The 17,216-nt window shown below is 46.2% G+C and overlaps 1 protein-coding gene across 1 annotated transcript in view; it reads left to right on the top strand.

The window, feature by feature from the left end:
• The first annotated feature begins 6 nt into the window (after positions 1 to 6).
• LOC140406272 (tRNA selenocysteine 1-associated protein 1-like) overlaps positions 7 to 17,216 on the top strand; it is a 67,333-nt gene continuing 50,123 nt past the window's right edge. Inside the window, exons 1-3 of the mRNA XM_072494382.1 lie at positions 7 to 23; positions 13,659 to 13,758; positions 14,763 to 14,815. Coding sequence (XP_072350483.1) covers positions 16 to 23; positions 13,659 to 13,758; positions 14,763 to 14,815 — 161 coding nt within the window. The 5' untranslated portion in view covers positions 7 to 15. The remainder of the gene's footprint in view (positions 24 to 13,658; positions 13,759 to 14,762; positions 14,816 to 17,216) is intronic.

The raw sequence follows: 17,216 nt of genomic DNA, 5'->3' as shown, positions 1-17,216 counted from the left end.
ATCATCAGCAACAGAATGACTGGGTAAGAAAAAACCATCAAATAAGTTCAATGTATTGGAGCAGAGACTACCGGAGGTCTAAAATCCAACTCAGGAACCAGAAAACCTCAGTTGCCCTAGATACCAATATGTCGAGGCCTTACCGAACAGTTGGCAGCGGTTTGGCGGAATACCATAAAATCCAACACACATTATTAAAATACAGAATGGATTGAAGAATTTTAGTAACAAGGAAATATTGGATTGGTTAGGGTTGTTTTGTTTGGTTCCGAAGAGGCTGAGGGCAGACCTACTTGAAGTGGATAAACGTAGATGGAGTCTGAATAGAGTGGAGAGTAAGGCCTAATTCCCCTTGGTTGAGGGGCCCATAACGATGCAGAAAGATTTTGGTTAAGAAGAAAGAGGTTTAGAGAGGGTTCAAGGGAAATTTCTTTCAGAGAGTGGTGGGGCTCTGAAGCGAACTGTGAAAGGGTGGTAGAGACAGAAACTCTCAAAAACATTTGAAAGCAGTTGGATATTGAAGTGCTGCAAACTACTACTGTCCAAGAGCTGGAAACTGAGATTAGGTTGAATGGCTCTTTATCAATTAGGTAGATATGATGGGCCAAATAGAACATAGAACATTACAGCGCAGTACAGGCCCTTCGGCCCTCGATGTTGCGCCGACCTGTGAAACCACTCTAAAGCCCATCTACACTATTCCCTTATCGTCCATATGTCTATCCAATGACCATTTGAATGCCCTTAGTGTTGGTGAGTCCACTACTGTTGCAGGCAGGGCATTCCATGCCCATACTACTCTCTGAGCAAAGAACCTACCTCTGACATCTGTCTTATATCTATCTCCCCTCAATTTCAAGGTATGTCCCCTCGTGCTAGACATCACCATCCGAGGAAAAAGGCTCTCACTGTCCACCCTATCCAATCCTCTGATTATCTTGTATGCCTCAATTAAGTCACCTCTTAACCTTCTTCTCTCTAACGAAAACAACCTCAAGTTCCTAAGCCTTTCCTCATAAGATCTCCCTTCCATACCAGGCAACATTCTGGTAAATCTCCTCTGCACCCTTTCCAATGCTTCCACATCCTTCCTATAATGCGGCGACCAGAATTGCACGCAATACACCAAATGCGGCAGCACCAGAGCTTTGTACAGCTGCAACATGACCTCATGGCTCTGAAACTCAATTCCTCTACCAATAAAAGCTAACAACAACTCTCTCAACCTGGGTGGCAACTTTCAGGGATCTGTGTACATGGACACCGAGATCTCTCTGCTCATCCACACTGCTCAGAATCTTACCATTAGCCCAGTAGTCTGTCTTCCTGTTACTCCTTCCAAAATGAATCACCTCACACTTTTCTGCATCAAACTCCATTTGCCACCTCTCAGCCCAGCGCTGCAGCTTATCTATGTCCCTCTGTAACTTGTAAACCTTCCGCACTGTCCACAACTCCACCGACTTTAGTGGCATCTGCAAATTTACTCACCCATCCTTCTACGCCCTCCTCCAGGTCATTTATAAAAATGACAGACAGCAGTGGCCCCAAAACAGATCCTTGTGGTACACCACTAGTACCTGGACTCCAGTCTGAACATTTCCCATCAACCACCACCCTTTGTCTTCTTCCAGCTCGCCAATTTCTGATCCAAACTGCCAAATCACCCTGAATCCCATGCCTCCGTATTTCCTGTAGTAGCCTACCGTGGGGAACCTTATCAAACGCTTTACTGAAATCCATATACACCACATCAACTGCTTTACCCTCATCCACCTGTTTGGTCACCTTCTCAAAGAACACAATAAGGTTTGTGAGGCACAACCTACCCTTCACAAAACCGTGTTGACTATCTCTAATCAAATTATTCCTTTCTAGATGATTATACATCCTATCTCTTATAAACCTTTCTAAGATTTTGCCCCCAACAGAAGTAAAGCTCACTGGTCTATAATTACCGGAGTTGTCTCTACTCCCCTTCTTGAACAAGGGGACAACATTTGCTATCCTCCAGTCTTCTGGCACTATTCCTGGAGACAAAGCTGACTTAAAGATCAAAGCCAAAGGCTCAGCAATCTCCTCCCTAGCTTCCCAGAGAATCCTAGGATAAATCCCATCTGGCCCAGGGGATGTATCTACTTTCACACTTTCCAGAATTGCTAACAGCTCCTCCTTATGAACCTCAAGCCCTTCTAGTCTAGTACCCTGAATCTCAGTATTCTCCTCGACAACATTGTCTTTTTCCTGTGTGAATACTGACCTAAATATTCATTTAGCACCTCTCCTATCTCCTCGGACTCCAAGCACAACTTCCCACTACTGTCCTTGACTAGCCCTACTCTTACCGTAGTCATTCGTTTATTCCTGACATATCTATAGATCCTACCTGCCAAAGACTTCTCGTGTCCCCTCCTGGCTCTTCTTAGCTCTCTCTTTAGGTCCTTCCTAGCGAACTTGTAACTCTTGAGCGCCCTAACTGAACCTTCATGTCTCATCTTTACATAAGCCTCCTTCTTCCTCTTGACAAGCGTTTCGACTGCTTGAGGAACCACGGTTCCCTTGCTCGACCACTTCCTCCCTGCCAGACAGGTACATACTTATCAAGGACACGCAGTAGCTGTTCCTTGAACAAGCTCCACATTTCCATTGTGCCCATCCGCTGCAGTTTTCCTCTCTATCCGATGTCTTGCCTCATCGCATCATAATTGTCTTTCCCCTACGGTATATACCTATCCCTTTCCATCACTAAAGTAAACGTAATCGAATTGTGGTCACTATCACCAAAGTGCTCACCTACCTCCAAATCTAACACCTGTCCTGGTTCATTACCCAATACCAAATCCAATATGGTTTCGCCTCTCGTTGGCCTATCTACATACTGTGTCAGGAAACCCTCCTGCACACATTGGACAAAAACGGACCCATCTAAAGTACTCGAACTATAGCGTTTCCAGTCAATATTTTGAAAGTTAATGTCCCCCATAACAACTACCCTGTTGCTTTCGTTCCTATCCAGAATCATCTTTGCAATCCTTTCCTCTACATCTCTGGAACTTTTCGGAGGCCAATAGAAAACCCCTAACAGGATGACCTCTCCTTTCCTGTTTCTAACCTCAGCCCATACTACCTCAGTAGACGAGTCCTCATCAAACGTCCTTTCTGCCACCGTAATACTGTCCTTGACTAACAATGCAACCCCTCCCCCTCTTTTACCACCTTCTCTGAGCTTTCTGAAATATCTAAACCCCGGCACCTGCAACAAACATTCCTGTCCCTGCTGTATCCATGTCTCCGAAATGGCCACAACATCGAAGTCCCAGGTACCAATCCAAGTTCACCCACCTTATTCCGGATGCTCCTGGCATTGAAGAAGACACACTTTAAACCACCTTCCTGCTTGCCAGTACACTCCTGCAACTTTGAAACCTTACTCATGACCTCACTACCCTCAACCTCCTGTATACTGGAGCTACAATTCAGGTTCCCAAGCCCCTGCTGAACTAGTTTAAACCCTCCGGAAGAGCATTAGCAAATTTCCCCCCCAGGATATTGGTACCCCTGTGGTCCAGGACTATCCCGTTTGTAGAGGTCCCACCGACCCCAGAATGAGCCCCAATTATCCAGAAATCTGAAACCCTCCCTCCTGCACCATCCCTGTAGCCACGTGTTCAACTCCTCTCTCTCCCTATTCCTCGTCTCGCTATCACGTGGCACGGGTAACAACCCAGAGATAATAACTCTGTTTGTCCTCGATCGAAGTTTCCACCCTAGCACCCTGACTTCCTGCCTTACATCCCTATCCCTTTTCCTACCTATGTCGTTGGTACCTATGTGTACCACAACTTGGGGCTGCTCCCCCTCCCCCTTAAGGATCCCGAAAACACGATCCGAGACATCACACACCCTGGCACCTGGGAGGCAACACACCAACCATGAGTCTCTGTCGTTCCCACAGAATCTCCTCTCTATCCCCCTAACTATGGAGTCTCCAATGACTAATGCTCTACTCTCCCCCCTTCCCTTCTAAGCAACAGGGACAGACTCTGTGCCTGAGACCTGTACCCCATGGCTTACCCCTGGTAAGTCCCCCCCCCCCCCAACAGTATCCAAAGCGGTATACTTGTTACGAAGGGGAACGACCACAGGGGATCCCTGTACTGACTGCTTCCTCCCAGCCCCTCTCACCGTCACCCATCTATCTTTGTTCTTCGGAGTAACAAAGAACAAAGAAATGTACAGCACAGGAACAGGCTCTTCGGCCCTCCAAGCCCGTGCCGACCATGCTGCCCGACTAAACTACAATCTTCTACACTTCCTGGGTCCGTATCCCTCTATTCCTGTCCTATTCATATATTTGTCAAGATGCCCCTTCAATGTCACTATCGTCCCTGCTTCCACCACCTCCTCCGGTAACGAGTTCCAGGCACCCACTACCCTCTGCGTAAAAAACTTGCCTCGTACATCTACTCTAAACCTTGCCCCTCTCACCTTAAACCCCTCTATTTAAGCTAATTGACCCCTCTATCCCGGGGAAAAGCCTCTGACTATTGTTGCTCTTTTTAACCTTAGTCTATTGGCTCTGATTACGTCACCTTTGCTCATGAGTCGCCAGGTATCTTTATGATGCGGCCACGTGGTTCAAGTTCAGGTTATGATTAATAATACAGCACACCGCTTAGTAAGGATTAAAACAACGGTCATTTATTATATACAACAAGCAATATTAATACCCTAATACTACTTTCTATATAATAAACCTATCACTACTGGCCAATACTTAACTTAGGAAGAGCCCACCAGGTCAGGGAAACGAATGGCTTGTCCAATCAGATCTGCCCCGCGGGATTCAAAAGGCTGCTACAGGTCGGTGGCTAGATGTCTCTACCGGATAGCGATTGTTGGATTGAAACTTACTATTGCCGGTGGCTAGTCTTGCGAAGGTCTCGAGCAGGCGAAGAGGAGAGAGAGCGAGAGATCTGAACTTGGACCCTCACTTTTATAGGGCCCAGGGGCTTCCCGCCTCCCGGGGCGGCCCTTGACCCTGAGTCCCAAGTGATTGGATCTGTCCCCAATCTCTGGGGTCGATGTGTCCAATGGTGAGGCGATTCCTCGATCGGGGGGTGGTCGCTCACCTGTCTTTGTTTCGGCCACTGCAGGCGCCGACAGGTCTGGCCCGGTATTCAATTGCTAATATGTTGCAATTGTTCCCGGGGATAGCCGATTTAACTGTGGATGTCTGAATAGATGGGCTGCAAACAGTCCTGAATGCAACTGCGAATACCTGGGTTGATGGGCTGTTGATAGCCCTGAGTATCGATCTGGGCTACCTTCCCAGAGCCGAATATGCAAAACTGTCTGCAGCTGCCTGCTTGTGTCTTCTTGGCTGCTTTTCCCAGCAGTCTTTCGGGTTAGCCGTTTTAAACTGGGTTTTGGCCAGATTAATCGGAACGCAGCCATTTTACATGGCTACAATCCCGCCTTGTGATCCTAACGCGAAGCGTGAAGGATCACATAAATTTTGTCCTCTTCGTTTCCCGACTGGGGGAGGCACCTCCCACATGGCCACTACTCTGACCCCAGCTATGCACAAAAATTTACCAGAACAATTCTTGAGGACGCTATGTCAGGCAGGGGCATGTGTCTGGAAAAAAATAAACTGGGAACCTCTAATTTTACCTAAACAATTCTTCAAGTATTATACAATCTTATCTCTCTAAACATACAATAACAATTACAACATTTAATATATTCTTTCCTGGCTTGGCAGTCAAGCTCAGGATCATACATTTCCATACATTCTCTTTTTATTTACAGGAAAAACCACCAGTGCATGTTTTATTATTCATATGTCGCGGGGGTCTAGGGTCTGGTCATAGCCGAATATCGGGGATCGGATCCGATAGACCGGGGTTCGAGCGCGGTACGCTCTCCTTTTCCACTTGCGGAGGCGCATGGTCTGTACTGCACAACTGAGTATAGCCAATGCCAACAGTGCCTCAAAGATGTACGATAGGGAGTACTAAGTTATGAAACTTGGCACACCAGGATAATGCAGCGTGGTTGGTGAGTGGGCCCTCGGTACTACTGGGCCGTGAAGTGTTAACAGTAAAGGGGTTTGGAGTGATGGGGTCCGCGTTCCCGCGCAACCAAAAGTTCATCAAAAGACTGTTGAGCATGATGAACAGAGTCCTCATGGCTGTCTTCTTTCCTTCCTTTTCCTGTGTTCGCTGGTTTTCTCCGGACTTGGAGCTTCTGGAGTTCTGTAAGACAAGCGTAGTGTGTGTAAATACTTCGGTTTAATATCTGGTGTGTTAGCGTGTCTGTCCTTCTTGGGGCCAATTAAACCCTGAAAATTGGTTTTTTTTTTCAAAACAAATGTTTGGACACGGCACACTTCCCAATGGTGGACCAGTGCTAGGTTTATCATCCAAATGTTCCAGGATGTAAATAGCATGTGGCAGCAACCCAAAGGTTGCCTAAATAAAATAAAACTGTTTTTGAAAGAAAAGGTCGAATGAGGTGCCTGTGGGCCGCGACGGGTAAGACTTGGGTGGAGTCCCCGGGTAGGACGGCTACCAATACCGTATCTTCCCTACCCGAGTGTTTTTGACCAACGGGGGGGTCCCCAGGCAGGGCGGGTCTCACGCCGTTTCTCCACTGCCTGAGCGACCAAAGAACGGACAAAAATGTAGTCATCATGGTGGGGTTACTGTTCTGATTCTACCATCAAATCAGAAAACGATCGGGCGCCTGGTCTGGTGACCACGTATCAGCTGAAAAGCTAGTTCCTCTGAATGGGCGTCCGGCTTGTCCGTTTGGAAAAGAGCTGCAAAGTTCGGGTGAATGGGTGTGGGGCGGTGAGAAAATTCTCCTGTAGGACGAACAACATTTAACAAACAGACAGACAACATAAAACATTCTGCAGGTTCCATCAGAATACGGGACATCGTAAATCACATTTGGGCTGGGGTGTAATTAGCATATGGAGGGAGTGCAGTGTGACCGAAGAAGAAAGGAAGGAGGAGTGAAACAAAAATGAAGTGGCCTTTCTGAGGTAACGCTGCCATGAGAAGTGGTGGGTAAGCGCTCACAGTTTGCATGGGGCAGCTGGGACCTTGTAGCTGCTGTGGGTGGTGTTCTCTTTCATATCTGGGGGCTAGTCTAGCTGGTGGGGGTCTCCTGCAATCTTGGGCGAAGTGTCCTGGCTGCCCACAGTTGTAACATGACCCCTGGGGCACATAAGGTGGAGCAGGCTCTCTGGTGCATTGTTCCCTTGGGAGTGGTTCCCTGGGTGGGGGGTCGGGGCTGTTGGTTTCTTTGCTGGTTCGGGGGGGCATTTGTGGGCTTATCCCGTTGCTGTTTCAGGGGGGCTTGACATTCTTGTGCGTAATGTCCTAATTGTCCGCAATTGTAACATTCCGGTGGTTTCTGTGGGGGGCTGTTCCTTCCTTCGTTTACCCATGTGGGGTTCTGGTGCGTTTTAACTGGATGCATGTCTGCCTGCTCTTTCTCGGGTTCCCTAACTGCGGGTTTGTCTGCTTCTGCCTGCTGTTCTTCAGGATTTTTAACTGTGGGTTTACTTTGTACAGACTGCTCCCAGGCGCGGGACAATCTTTTTAAAACCCATTTCTCATTGTGGGCTTCCTCTGAGGGGTCATAATTTGTACAGGCTTTTTGTCCTGCCTCTGTGGCATGGGAGATAAGGGTGCGGGTCCATTTGGCCATATTGTCTGCGGACAAATGGGCACGGTCTACATTTCCGAAAACTGCTTCGAAGTGAATCCACAAACGTCCTGCGAACGCTGTGGGGTGTTCAGACTTTTTCTGTCTGCACTTATTTAGACCGTCTACGGGGTCGCCCCGGTTGTACTCGATCGCATCCAGGATCGCGGTATGCATTTCTGCAAGGGTGCCTCCTCCTACATTCTGTGGGTCGGGAAGGGCTGCTGTGACCGGTGGGTCTAAGCTGAGGACCGTGAGCTTTACCTGCTCTTTCTCATCCAGGCCGTACATGGTCGCCTGGTGTTTGACGGTGGCAAAGAAATGGTGTGGGTCTGAAGCGGGGAGGAACGGTGTGATTTTGGCACACGCGTCCCGTAATTGGGTCACTGTGAGGGGGGTGGAATATAAGACCTCTGCCTCGTCTGCTGTGGCGGTGCGGTGGGTTGTTACAGGGTTCATGGGAGCCTGTATTATCTGTTGTGTGGAGGGTGGGGGTGCTTTACTCCTTTGGGGTTTTCCCTGCGCACATGTTCCCTGAACACATCTCTGCACTGTCTCTTGCAATTCTTCCCAATCAGGGCCGTCTTCCTGGTCTAAACTTTCCCCAAAGGTTTCTTGAAATCCCTTTTGGACAGAAAGCAGTGCTTTCAAGTCTGCAATCTGCTTTCGGCACTTTGCATGGTCCAAAGTACTCTGCCTTTGTTCCGTGGTTGTGGCGTGGAGCGCTCTCAAGGCTGCCTTGAGATCACTGCATTGTTTCTGGAGCGTCTCTAACTGGTTTTCTGTTTCTTTCTTTACCAGGACTGCACGCTGCAGGTCCTGATAAGCCTTTTCATATTGTGACTGGAAACTACTCAAGTGCGCCAGACAAGATTGGTGACCCCGTTTGGCGTCAGCCACCTCTTCGTCTTTTGCTGCTAATTTCCCTTTTAACTCCAGGTTCTCTTTCTCAATTTCGGATACATTGATTTTACTCATCCGATGTATGCCTTCTATTTCCTTGTGGAGCGTCCTGACGACCTCCTCTGTGCCTCGCAATTGTGCCAGACAGGACACAATTGCCATCGGCTTGCGCGCTTTTGCTAAACTCATTTTGTGGATCTCACTCAGGTTCTCCCCCCAAGTATGCCCTATACTTCCAGGACCTGAGTCGTCGTTATTGCAGAAATCCTTCCACATGGGTCATCCTTTGCCCTGCAGAAATTTGCGGATTTCCACTTCCCAAACGGGAAACTGTCCCGCTCCTACGCTGCTGACTGGTGCAACAGCAAAATCTTCGGGGTTCATGAGGCGCTGTATCGCTTGCATTGCCTGCATGGCTCTCTCTTATCTGCTCGTTACGTTCGAATTTGGAACAGGGGGCTAAGGTGGTGTGGTAGATGCGGGTACGGCTTGCGCTAATTTCCGAAATACCAAACGCCGATAGTTTTGACGCAACAAAAAATCTATCAGTTTTGCCTTATAACCCTGTTAGTTACGCATGCATATACACACTTCCGAATTGTGAATTATTAACCAGAACCGCTTGAACACTTGTGGTTTTGTTTTTGTTTCCGATTGGATTCTAATTCAAAATGTTGGGGTTCTCCCGGAGTGGTTTTCCACTTCTAAGTCGGGTCCCGTCAGGATGTCGCCAATTATGTTGCTCTTTTTAACCTTAGTCTATTGGCTCTGATTACGTCACCTTTGCTCATGAGTCGCCAGGTATCTTTATGATACCGCCACGTGGTTCAAGTTCAGGTTATGATTAATAATACAGCACACCGCTTAGTAAGGATTAAAACAACGGTCATTTATTATATACAACAAGCAATATTAATACCCTAATACTACTTTCTATATAATAAACCTATCACTACTGGCCAATACTTAACTTAGGAAGAGCCCACCAGGTCAGGGAAACGAATGGCTTGTCCAATCAGATCTGGCCCGCGGGATTCAAAAGGCTGCAGGTCGGTGGCTAGATGTCTCTACCGGATAGCGATCGTTGGATTCAAACTTACTATTGCCGGTGGCTGGTCTTGCGAAGGTCTCGAGCTTGGACCCTCACTTTTATAGGGCCCAGGGGCTTCCTGCCTCCCGGGGCGGCCCTTGACCCTGAGTCTCAAGTGATTGGATCTGTCCCCAATCTCTGGGGCCGATATGTCCAATGGTGAGGCGATTCCTCGATCGGGGGGTGGTCGCTCACCTGTCTTTGTTTCGGCCACTGCAGGCGCCGACAGGTCTGGCCCGGTATTCAATTGCTAATATGTTGCAATTGTTCCCGGGGATAGCCGATTTAACTGTGGATGTCTGAATAGATGGGCTGCAAACAGTCCTGAATGCAACTGCGAATACCTGGGTTGATGGGCTGTTGATAGCCCTGAGTATCGATCTGGGCTACCTTCCCAGAGCCAAATATGCAAAACTGTCTGCAAGCTGCCTGCTTGTGTCTTCTTGGCTGCTTTTCCCAGCAGTCTTTCGGGTTAGCCGTTTTAAACTGGGTTTTGGCCAGATTAATCGGAACGCAGCCATTTTACATGGCTACACTATCCACTCTGTCTATGCCCCTCATAATTTTGTAGACCTCTTATCAGGTCGTCCCTCAACCTCCTTCGTTCCAGTGAGAACAAACTGAGTTTATTCAACCGCTCCTCATAGCTAATGCCCTCCATACCAGGCAACATTCTGGTAAATCTCTTCTGCACCCTCTCTAAAGCCTCCACATCCTTCTGGTAATGTGGCGACCAGAATTGAACTCTATACTCCAAGTGTGGCCTAACTAAGGTTCTATACAGCTGCAACATGACTTGCCAATTCTTATACTCAATGCCCCGGCCAATGAAGGCAAGCATGCCGGATGCCTTCTTGACTACCTTCTCCACCTGTGTTGCCCCTTTCAGTGACCTGTGGACCTGTACTCCTAGATCTCTTTGACTTTCAATACTCTTGAGCGTTCTACCATTCACTGTATATTCCCGACCTGCATTAGACCTTCCAAAATGCATTACCTCACATTTGTCCGGATTAAACGCCATCTGCCAACTCTCCGTCCAAGTCTCCAAACAATCTAAATCCTGCTGTATCCTCTGACAGTCCTCATCGCTATCCGCAATTCCACCAACCTTTGTGTCGTCTGCAAACTTACTAATCAGACCAGTTACATTTTCCTCCAAATCATTTATATATACTACAAACAGCAAAGGTCCCAGCACTGATCCCTGTGGAACACCACTGGTCACAGCCCTCCAATTAGAAAAGCATCCTTGCATTGCTACTCTCTGCCTTCTATGACCTAGCCAGTTCTGTATCCACCTTGCCAGCTCACCCCTTGCCAGCTCACTAGCTCATTCCTTCAAACTGGTTCAAAAATCAATCGCCAATTCTATTGTGGACAATTAAAACAGCATAAATCTATTTCAGATCAAGGAACTTAGTCATAAAAGAATTTTATTTCTTCACAAACAACTCCTTACTGTTCCCCAGTTACCTTGATTGTTAATTGTCCAACAGAAATTCAAACTGATCCTTTTAAATGTCGTGAAGGAATAAATTCCAAATATATTACAGTCTCTAAAAATTAGTAGTTATCAAAATCTCACAATCCCGGAGAGGAATAGAACAATTGGCTTTGCTGTTCTTGTTGAGTTCCAGGCCAATTTTACCAGGAAGATCTATCCTTCCATTTCAGATAATTGGCCACTAATTTGTATGGTAGGGCGGCACGGTGATGTAGTGGTTAGCACTGCTGCCTCACGACACCGAGGATCCAGGTTGGATCCTAGCCACGGGTCACTGTCCATGTGGAGTTTGCACATTCTCCCTGTGTCTGCGTGGGTCTCACTCCCACAACCCAAAAATGTGCAGGGTAGGTGGATTGGCCATGCTAAATTGCTCCTTAATTGGAAAAATTAAAAAAAAGATACATATATATACTAATATGCATGGTAAATTACTGCTGCCTTACTTTTTTTGTCTGTGTACTGATGATCTTCAGCAATTGACGACTTTACTAAAAACATTTGTGAACAATCCCAACTGTCAGACATGTGCAAACCATTTGAGCTATCCATTGATTCCAAGTGGTTTCTTAAGGAAGAGGAAAAATTTGAGTCCAACCTCTCTGACAAATCGCCTGTACATTTCCCTGCAGTTGGTTGAGGCTAGAAGAGATGGCCTGTCCTGTTAGGAAATGTTGTATTGATAAATAAATGGGTACTAACTATAAGTTCCAAAAACGAATTCTAAATAAATCAACGGATCGGAATTCCTACTGCAGCTAAGTCCCGACCAACAATGGAATTCCTTAGTGCATTTTTATGCTTCAAACATTATTGCAACGTAGCCGAATGGGGTCCTTGAAAAGACAATGCAAGTTTGGAGTGTATTCAGTGTCAAGCTATGTAGATCAGGAAATGCCACAAGGGCATGTGCATTGAATTGACTGAATTAAGCTGGAGCAGCAAAAAGGGGAGCAAATTTTAGCAGCACTCCTGATGTGGAATGTGGTCTGAGGATTTTATTTCTGGAGAATGTGTGCATTTGTATGTTGAGTGCAACCATGATGATTTGGCTGAAACAATTGTTGGATACATAGAACGATACAGCGCAGTACAGGCCCTTCGGCCCACGATGTTGCACCAAAACAAAAGCCATCTAACCTACACTATGCCATTATCATCCATATGCTTATCCAATAAACTTTTAAATGCCCTCAATGTTGGCGAGTTCACTACTGTTGCCGGTAGGCTATTCCACGGCCTCACCACTCTTTGCGTAAAGAACCTAACTCTGACCTCTGTCCTATATCTATTACCCCTCAGTTTAAAGCTATGTCCCCTCGTGCCAGCCATTTCCATCCGCGGGAGAAGGCTCTCACTGTCCACCCTATCCAACCCCCTGATCATTTTGTATGCCTCTATTAAGTCTCCTCTTAACCTTGTTCTCTCCAACGAAAACAACCTCAAGTCCATCAGCCTTTCCTCATAAGATTTTCCCTCCATACCAGGCAACATCCTGGTAAATCTCCTCTGCACCCGCTCCAAAGCCTCCACGTCCTTCCTATAATGCGGTGACCAGAACTGTACGCAATACTCCAAATGCAGCCGTACCAGAGTTTTGTACAGCTGCAACATGACCTCCTGACTCCGGAACTCAATCCCTCTACCAATAAAGGCCAACACTCCATAGGCCTTCTTCACAACCCTATCAACCTGGGTGGCAACTTTCAGGGATCTATGTACATGGACACCTAGATCCCTCTGCTCATCCACACTTCCAAGAACTTTACCATTAGCCAAATATTCCGCATTCCTGTTATTCCTTCCAAAGTGAATCACCTCACACTTCTCTACATTAAACTCCATTTGCCACCTCTCAGCCCAGCTCTGCAGCTTATCTATGTCCCTCTGTAACCTGCTACATCCTTCCTCACTGTCGACAACACCACAGTGTCGTCTGCAAATTTACTCACCCACCCTTCTGCGCCTTCCTCTAGGTCATTGATAAAAATGACAAACAGCAACGGCCCCAGAACAGATCCTTGTGGTACGCCACTTGTAACTGAACTCCATTCTGATACACTCAGCAAGTCAGGCAGCATCAATGGAGAGAAACAGAATTACAGTTTCATGTCAATGACCCATCTTGGCTGTGTTGGTATCTACGAATAAGTATCATGTCAACACTCATATTATCATGAATAGCTAATTGGCTGAGTTAATGGAGAGTGTCTTGCATCTGTGAAATGCTACCCCAGCAAAGATTACACAGATTTAGTAAAATGCTGTTTTCAAAACTACAACAGACCATAAATTGAAATTTGCTGCACAACTCAATTAACATTCAGCTTTGAAGTTTTTTTAAGTATTAAAGCAAAACAAATGTTATGACTGCATTGCTCTTCATGATTCTGTAGACGTTGGTACTTTGTACATTCTTGTCTGGTTTGGTTTCAGAACACTCGCAGGATATTGCTTTGTGGAGTTAGCTGACCAAACCAGTGCTGATCGTTGCCTCCATAAACTGAATGGGAAGCCTTTGCCAGGTTCAAATCCGGTAATAATCTTCAATAGATGTTTATCATTGTTGTACGGAGACATGGCTCAGTTGGTAGCAGTCTTCTGAGTCAAGAGTTTATGGATTTAACTCCTACTCCAAGACTTGAGCACAAATCAAGGTTGATACTCCAGTGTGGTACTGAGGAATGTTTGCCCTGTTGGAGGTGCCATCTTTCAGATGAGACATAAAACTGAGGCCTTATCTGCCATCTGTTTCAAAGAAGGGCGATCTTGTGGCGCAGTGGGTAGCGCCCCTGCCTTGGAGGCAGAAGTCCTACCCCAGGACTTGATGACCAAGGAAGGCACGTTCATTTAAAAAAAAAAAATTAGTGTACCCAATTCATTTTTTCCAATTAAGGGACAATTAAGCTTGGCCAATCCACCTACCCTGCACATCTTTGGGTTGTGGGGGTGAAACCCACTCAACATGGGGAGAATGTGCAAACTCCACACAGACATTGACCCAGGGCCAGGATCGAACCTGGGACCTTGATGCCATGAGGCAGCAGTGCTAAGCACTGTGCCACCGTGCTGCACTAGGAAGGCGCATTCATAACGCAGCCAAACAGGTTGAGTGTCAACCTGCAAATCCTTCCAACACACCAACGGCTTGCTCTAAGAGCAGGAGAATGTCAGGTCAGCCATGCTTGATGCAGAGTGGCACCCCTGAAGCTATAAGCCTTTGGCGACAGATTAGCGACCTGTTCCAGGGATAACTAGCTATGGAAACAGACAAAGATCTGCACCATTAATTGCGGGAAGAGAATTCGAATTACAAAGAACAGCAGGGGAGTTAACCCCAGTGTCCAGGACATTAGTTACATTTTAATCAAGACCATTGAAACATGTTATTTAATAATTATAGCATAGCTGAACCTCTTTGTAACAATTCTTGGGGATGTCCTGTGATCATGCAAGGTGCTATGTAAGTGCAAGTATTTCTTTTTACTTTTTAAAAGATTGGTATCTATATAAACCTATATCCTTGTTTCAAATGTGCAGCCCAAGAAATTCAAGCTAAATTACGCAACCTACGGAAAAAAACCAGATGCAGGGTACGTATTTATTTTGTCCATTTTATTTGTTTCTTCTCCATATTCCATTATTTCCCGCAGTTTCATCAGGTGCAAGAGCAGACGAGTTGGAGATAGCACCCTTTAGTGAGACAAAGCAATTCTAGTTATGAAAGTCTGAAAATTCTAATTCAAATCATTGTAAAATGTTTAAATGACAGCTCTTAAAAAAATTGTTGTTGAATCTTCCAAGATTCTGTCGACTCTGGAACAGTTCCTACAGATTGGAGGGTAGCTAATGTAACCCCACTGTTTAAAAAGGGAGGCAGAGAGAAAAATTAAAGACCAGTAGGCCTATCAGTAATGGAGAAAAGTCTAGAATCCATTATCAAGGATTTTATAGCAGAGCACTTAAAAACAGGCAGGATCAGACAGAGTGAGCATGAATTTATGAAAGGGAAATCATGCTTGATAAATCGACTACAATTCTTCAAGGATGTAACTCACAGAGTTGATGAGAGAGCCAGTGGATGTGGTTTATTTGGACTTTCAGAAGGCTTTTAACAAAGTCCTGCATAAGAGATTAACCTGTAAAATCAAAGTGCATGGGATTTGATGGAGAGAAAACTGGTTGGTAGACAGGAAACAAAGAGTAGGACCAAACTGGACTTTTTCTAAATGGCAGGCAGTGCCTAGTGGGGTACCACAGGGATCAATACTGGGTCCCGAGCTATTCACAATAAATATTGATTTTGATGAGGGAACAAAATGTAATATCCAAATTTGCAGACGACACAAAGCTGGGTGGGAGGGTGAGCTGTCAGGAGGATGCAGAGATCCTTCAGTGTGATTTGGACAAGTTTGGACAAGCAAATAAATGGCAGATGTAGTATAATTTGGATGAATGTGAAGTTAGCCACTTTGGTAGCTAAAATGGAGTGCAGAGAAGGTTTACTAGACTGATTCCAAGGATGGCAGGACTGATGTATGAGGAGAGATTGAGTTGGTAAAACAACGCAGAACATAGAACATAGGAACAGGAGCAGGCCTTTCAAGCCTGCTCCGTCATTCATTATGATCATGGCTGATCATCCAACTCAATAGCCTGATTCCGCCCCCCCCTCTCCCCCATGTCGTTTGATCCCCTTTGCCCCAAGTACTATATCTAACTGTTTCTTGAAAACATTGTATTTTGGCCTCAACTGCTTTCTGTGGTAGCAAATTCCACAGGCTGACCACTTCCTGGGTGAAGATATTTCTCCTAATCTCAGTCCTAAATGGTCTACCCTGTATCCTCAGACTGTGACCCTGGTCCTTGACACGCCCACCATCAGGAACATCCTTATTGCCCTGTCTAGTCCTGTTAGAATTTTATGCACTTCTGTGATATCCACCCTCATTCTTCTGAACTCCAGCGAATACAACCTTAACTGACTCAATCTTTCCTCCGATAAGGAGACCAAGACTGCATGCAATATTCCAGGTGTAGTCACACCAAGGCCCTGTATAATTGCAGCAAGACGTCCCTGCTTTTATACTTGAATCTTCTGCTACGAAGGCCAACATACCATTTTCCTTCTTTATGTGTGCTGCACCTGCATGCACTTCAGCGACTGGTGTATGAGGGCACCCAGGTCTTGTTGCACATTCCTCTCTTCTAATTTATGGCCATTAGGATAATAATCTACCTGTCCATTTTGTGCAAATTATTCTGCATCTGCCATTCATTCTGCATCTGCCATTCATTCCACCCACTCCACTTGTCCAAATCACACTGAAGGATCATCCTCCTCCCAGATTTGTGTCATTTGCAAATTTGGAGATATTACATAAATACATAGAAGATAGGAGCAGGAGGATGCCTTTTGGCCCTTCGAGCCTGCTCCGCCGTTCATCACGATCATGGCTGATCAGCCAACTCAATAGCCTAATCCTGCTTTCTCCCCGTAGCCTTTGATCCCATTCTCCCCAAGTGCTATATCCAGCCGCCTCTTGAATATATTCAAAGTTTGAGCATCAACTGCTTCCTGTGGTAATGAATTCCACAGGCTCACAACTCTATGGGAAGAAATGTCTCCTTATCTCTGTCAGAAATGGTTTACCCTGAATCCTCAGACTGTGATCCGTGGTTCTGGACACACCCATCATTGGTAACGTCTTCCCTGCATCTACCCTGTCCAGTCCTGTTCGAATTTTATGAGTCTCTATGAGTTACCCCCTCATTCTTCTGAACTCCAGCGAGAACAATCCGAACCTAGTCAATCTCTCCTCATATGACAGTCCCGCCATCCCTGGAATCAGTCTGGTAAACCTTCGCTGCACTCCCTTGAGAGCAAGAACATCCTTCCTCAGAGAAGGAGACCAAAACTGCACACAATACTCCAAGTGTGGCCTCACCAAGGCCCTGTACAATTGCAGCAACACATCCCTGCTTCTATACTCG

Source organism: Scyliorhinus torazame, unplaced genomic scaffold (genome assembly GCF_047496885.1).
Source record: "Scyliorhinus torazame isolate Kashiwa2021f unplaced genomic scaffold, sScyTor2.1 scaffold_397, whole genome shotgun sequence".
NCBI lineage: Eukaryota > Metazoa > Chordata > Chondrichthyes > Carcharhiniformes > Scyliorhinidae > Scyliorhinus > Scyliorhinus torazame.
This window is presented reverse-complemented; position numbering and strand designations above follow the sequence as displayed.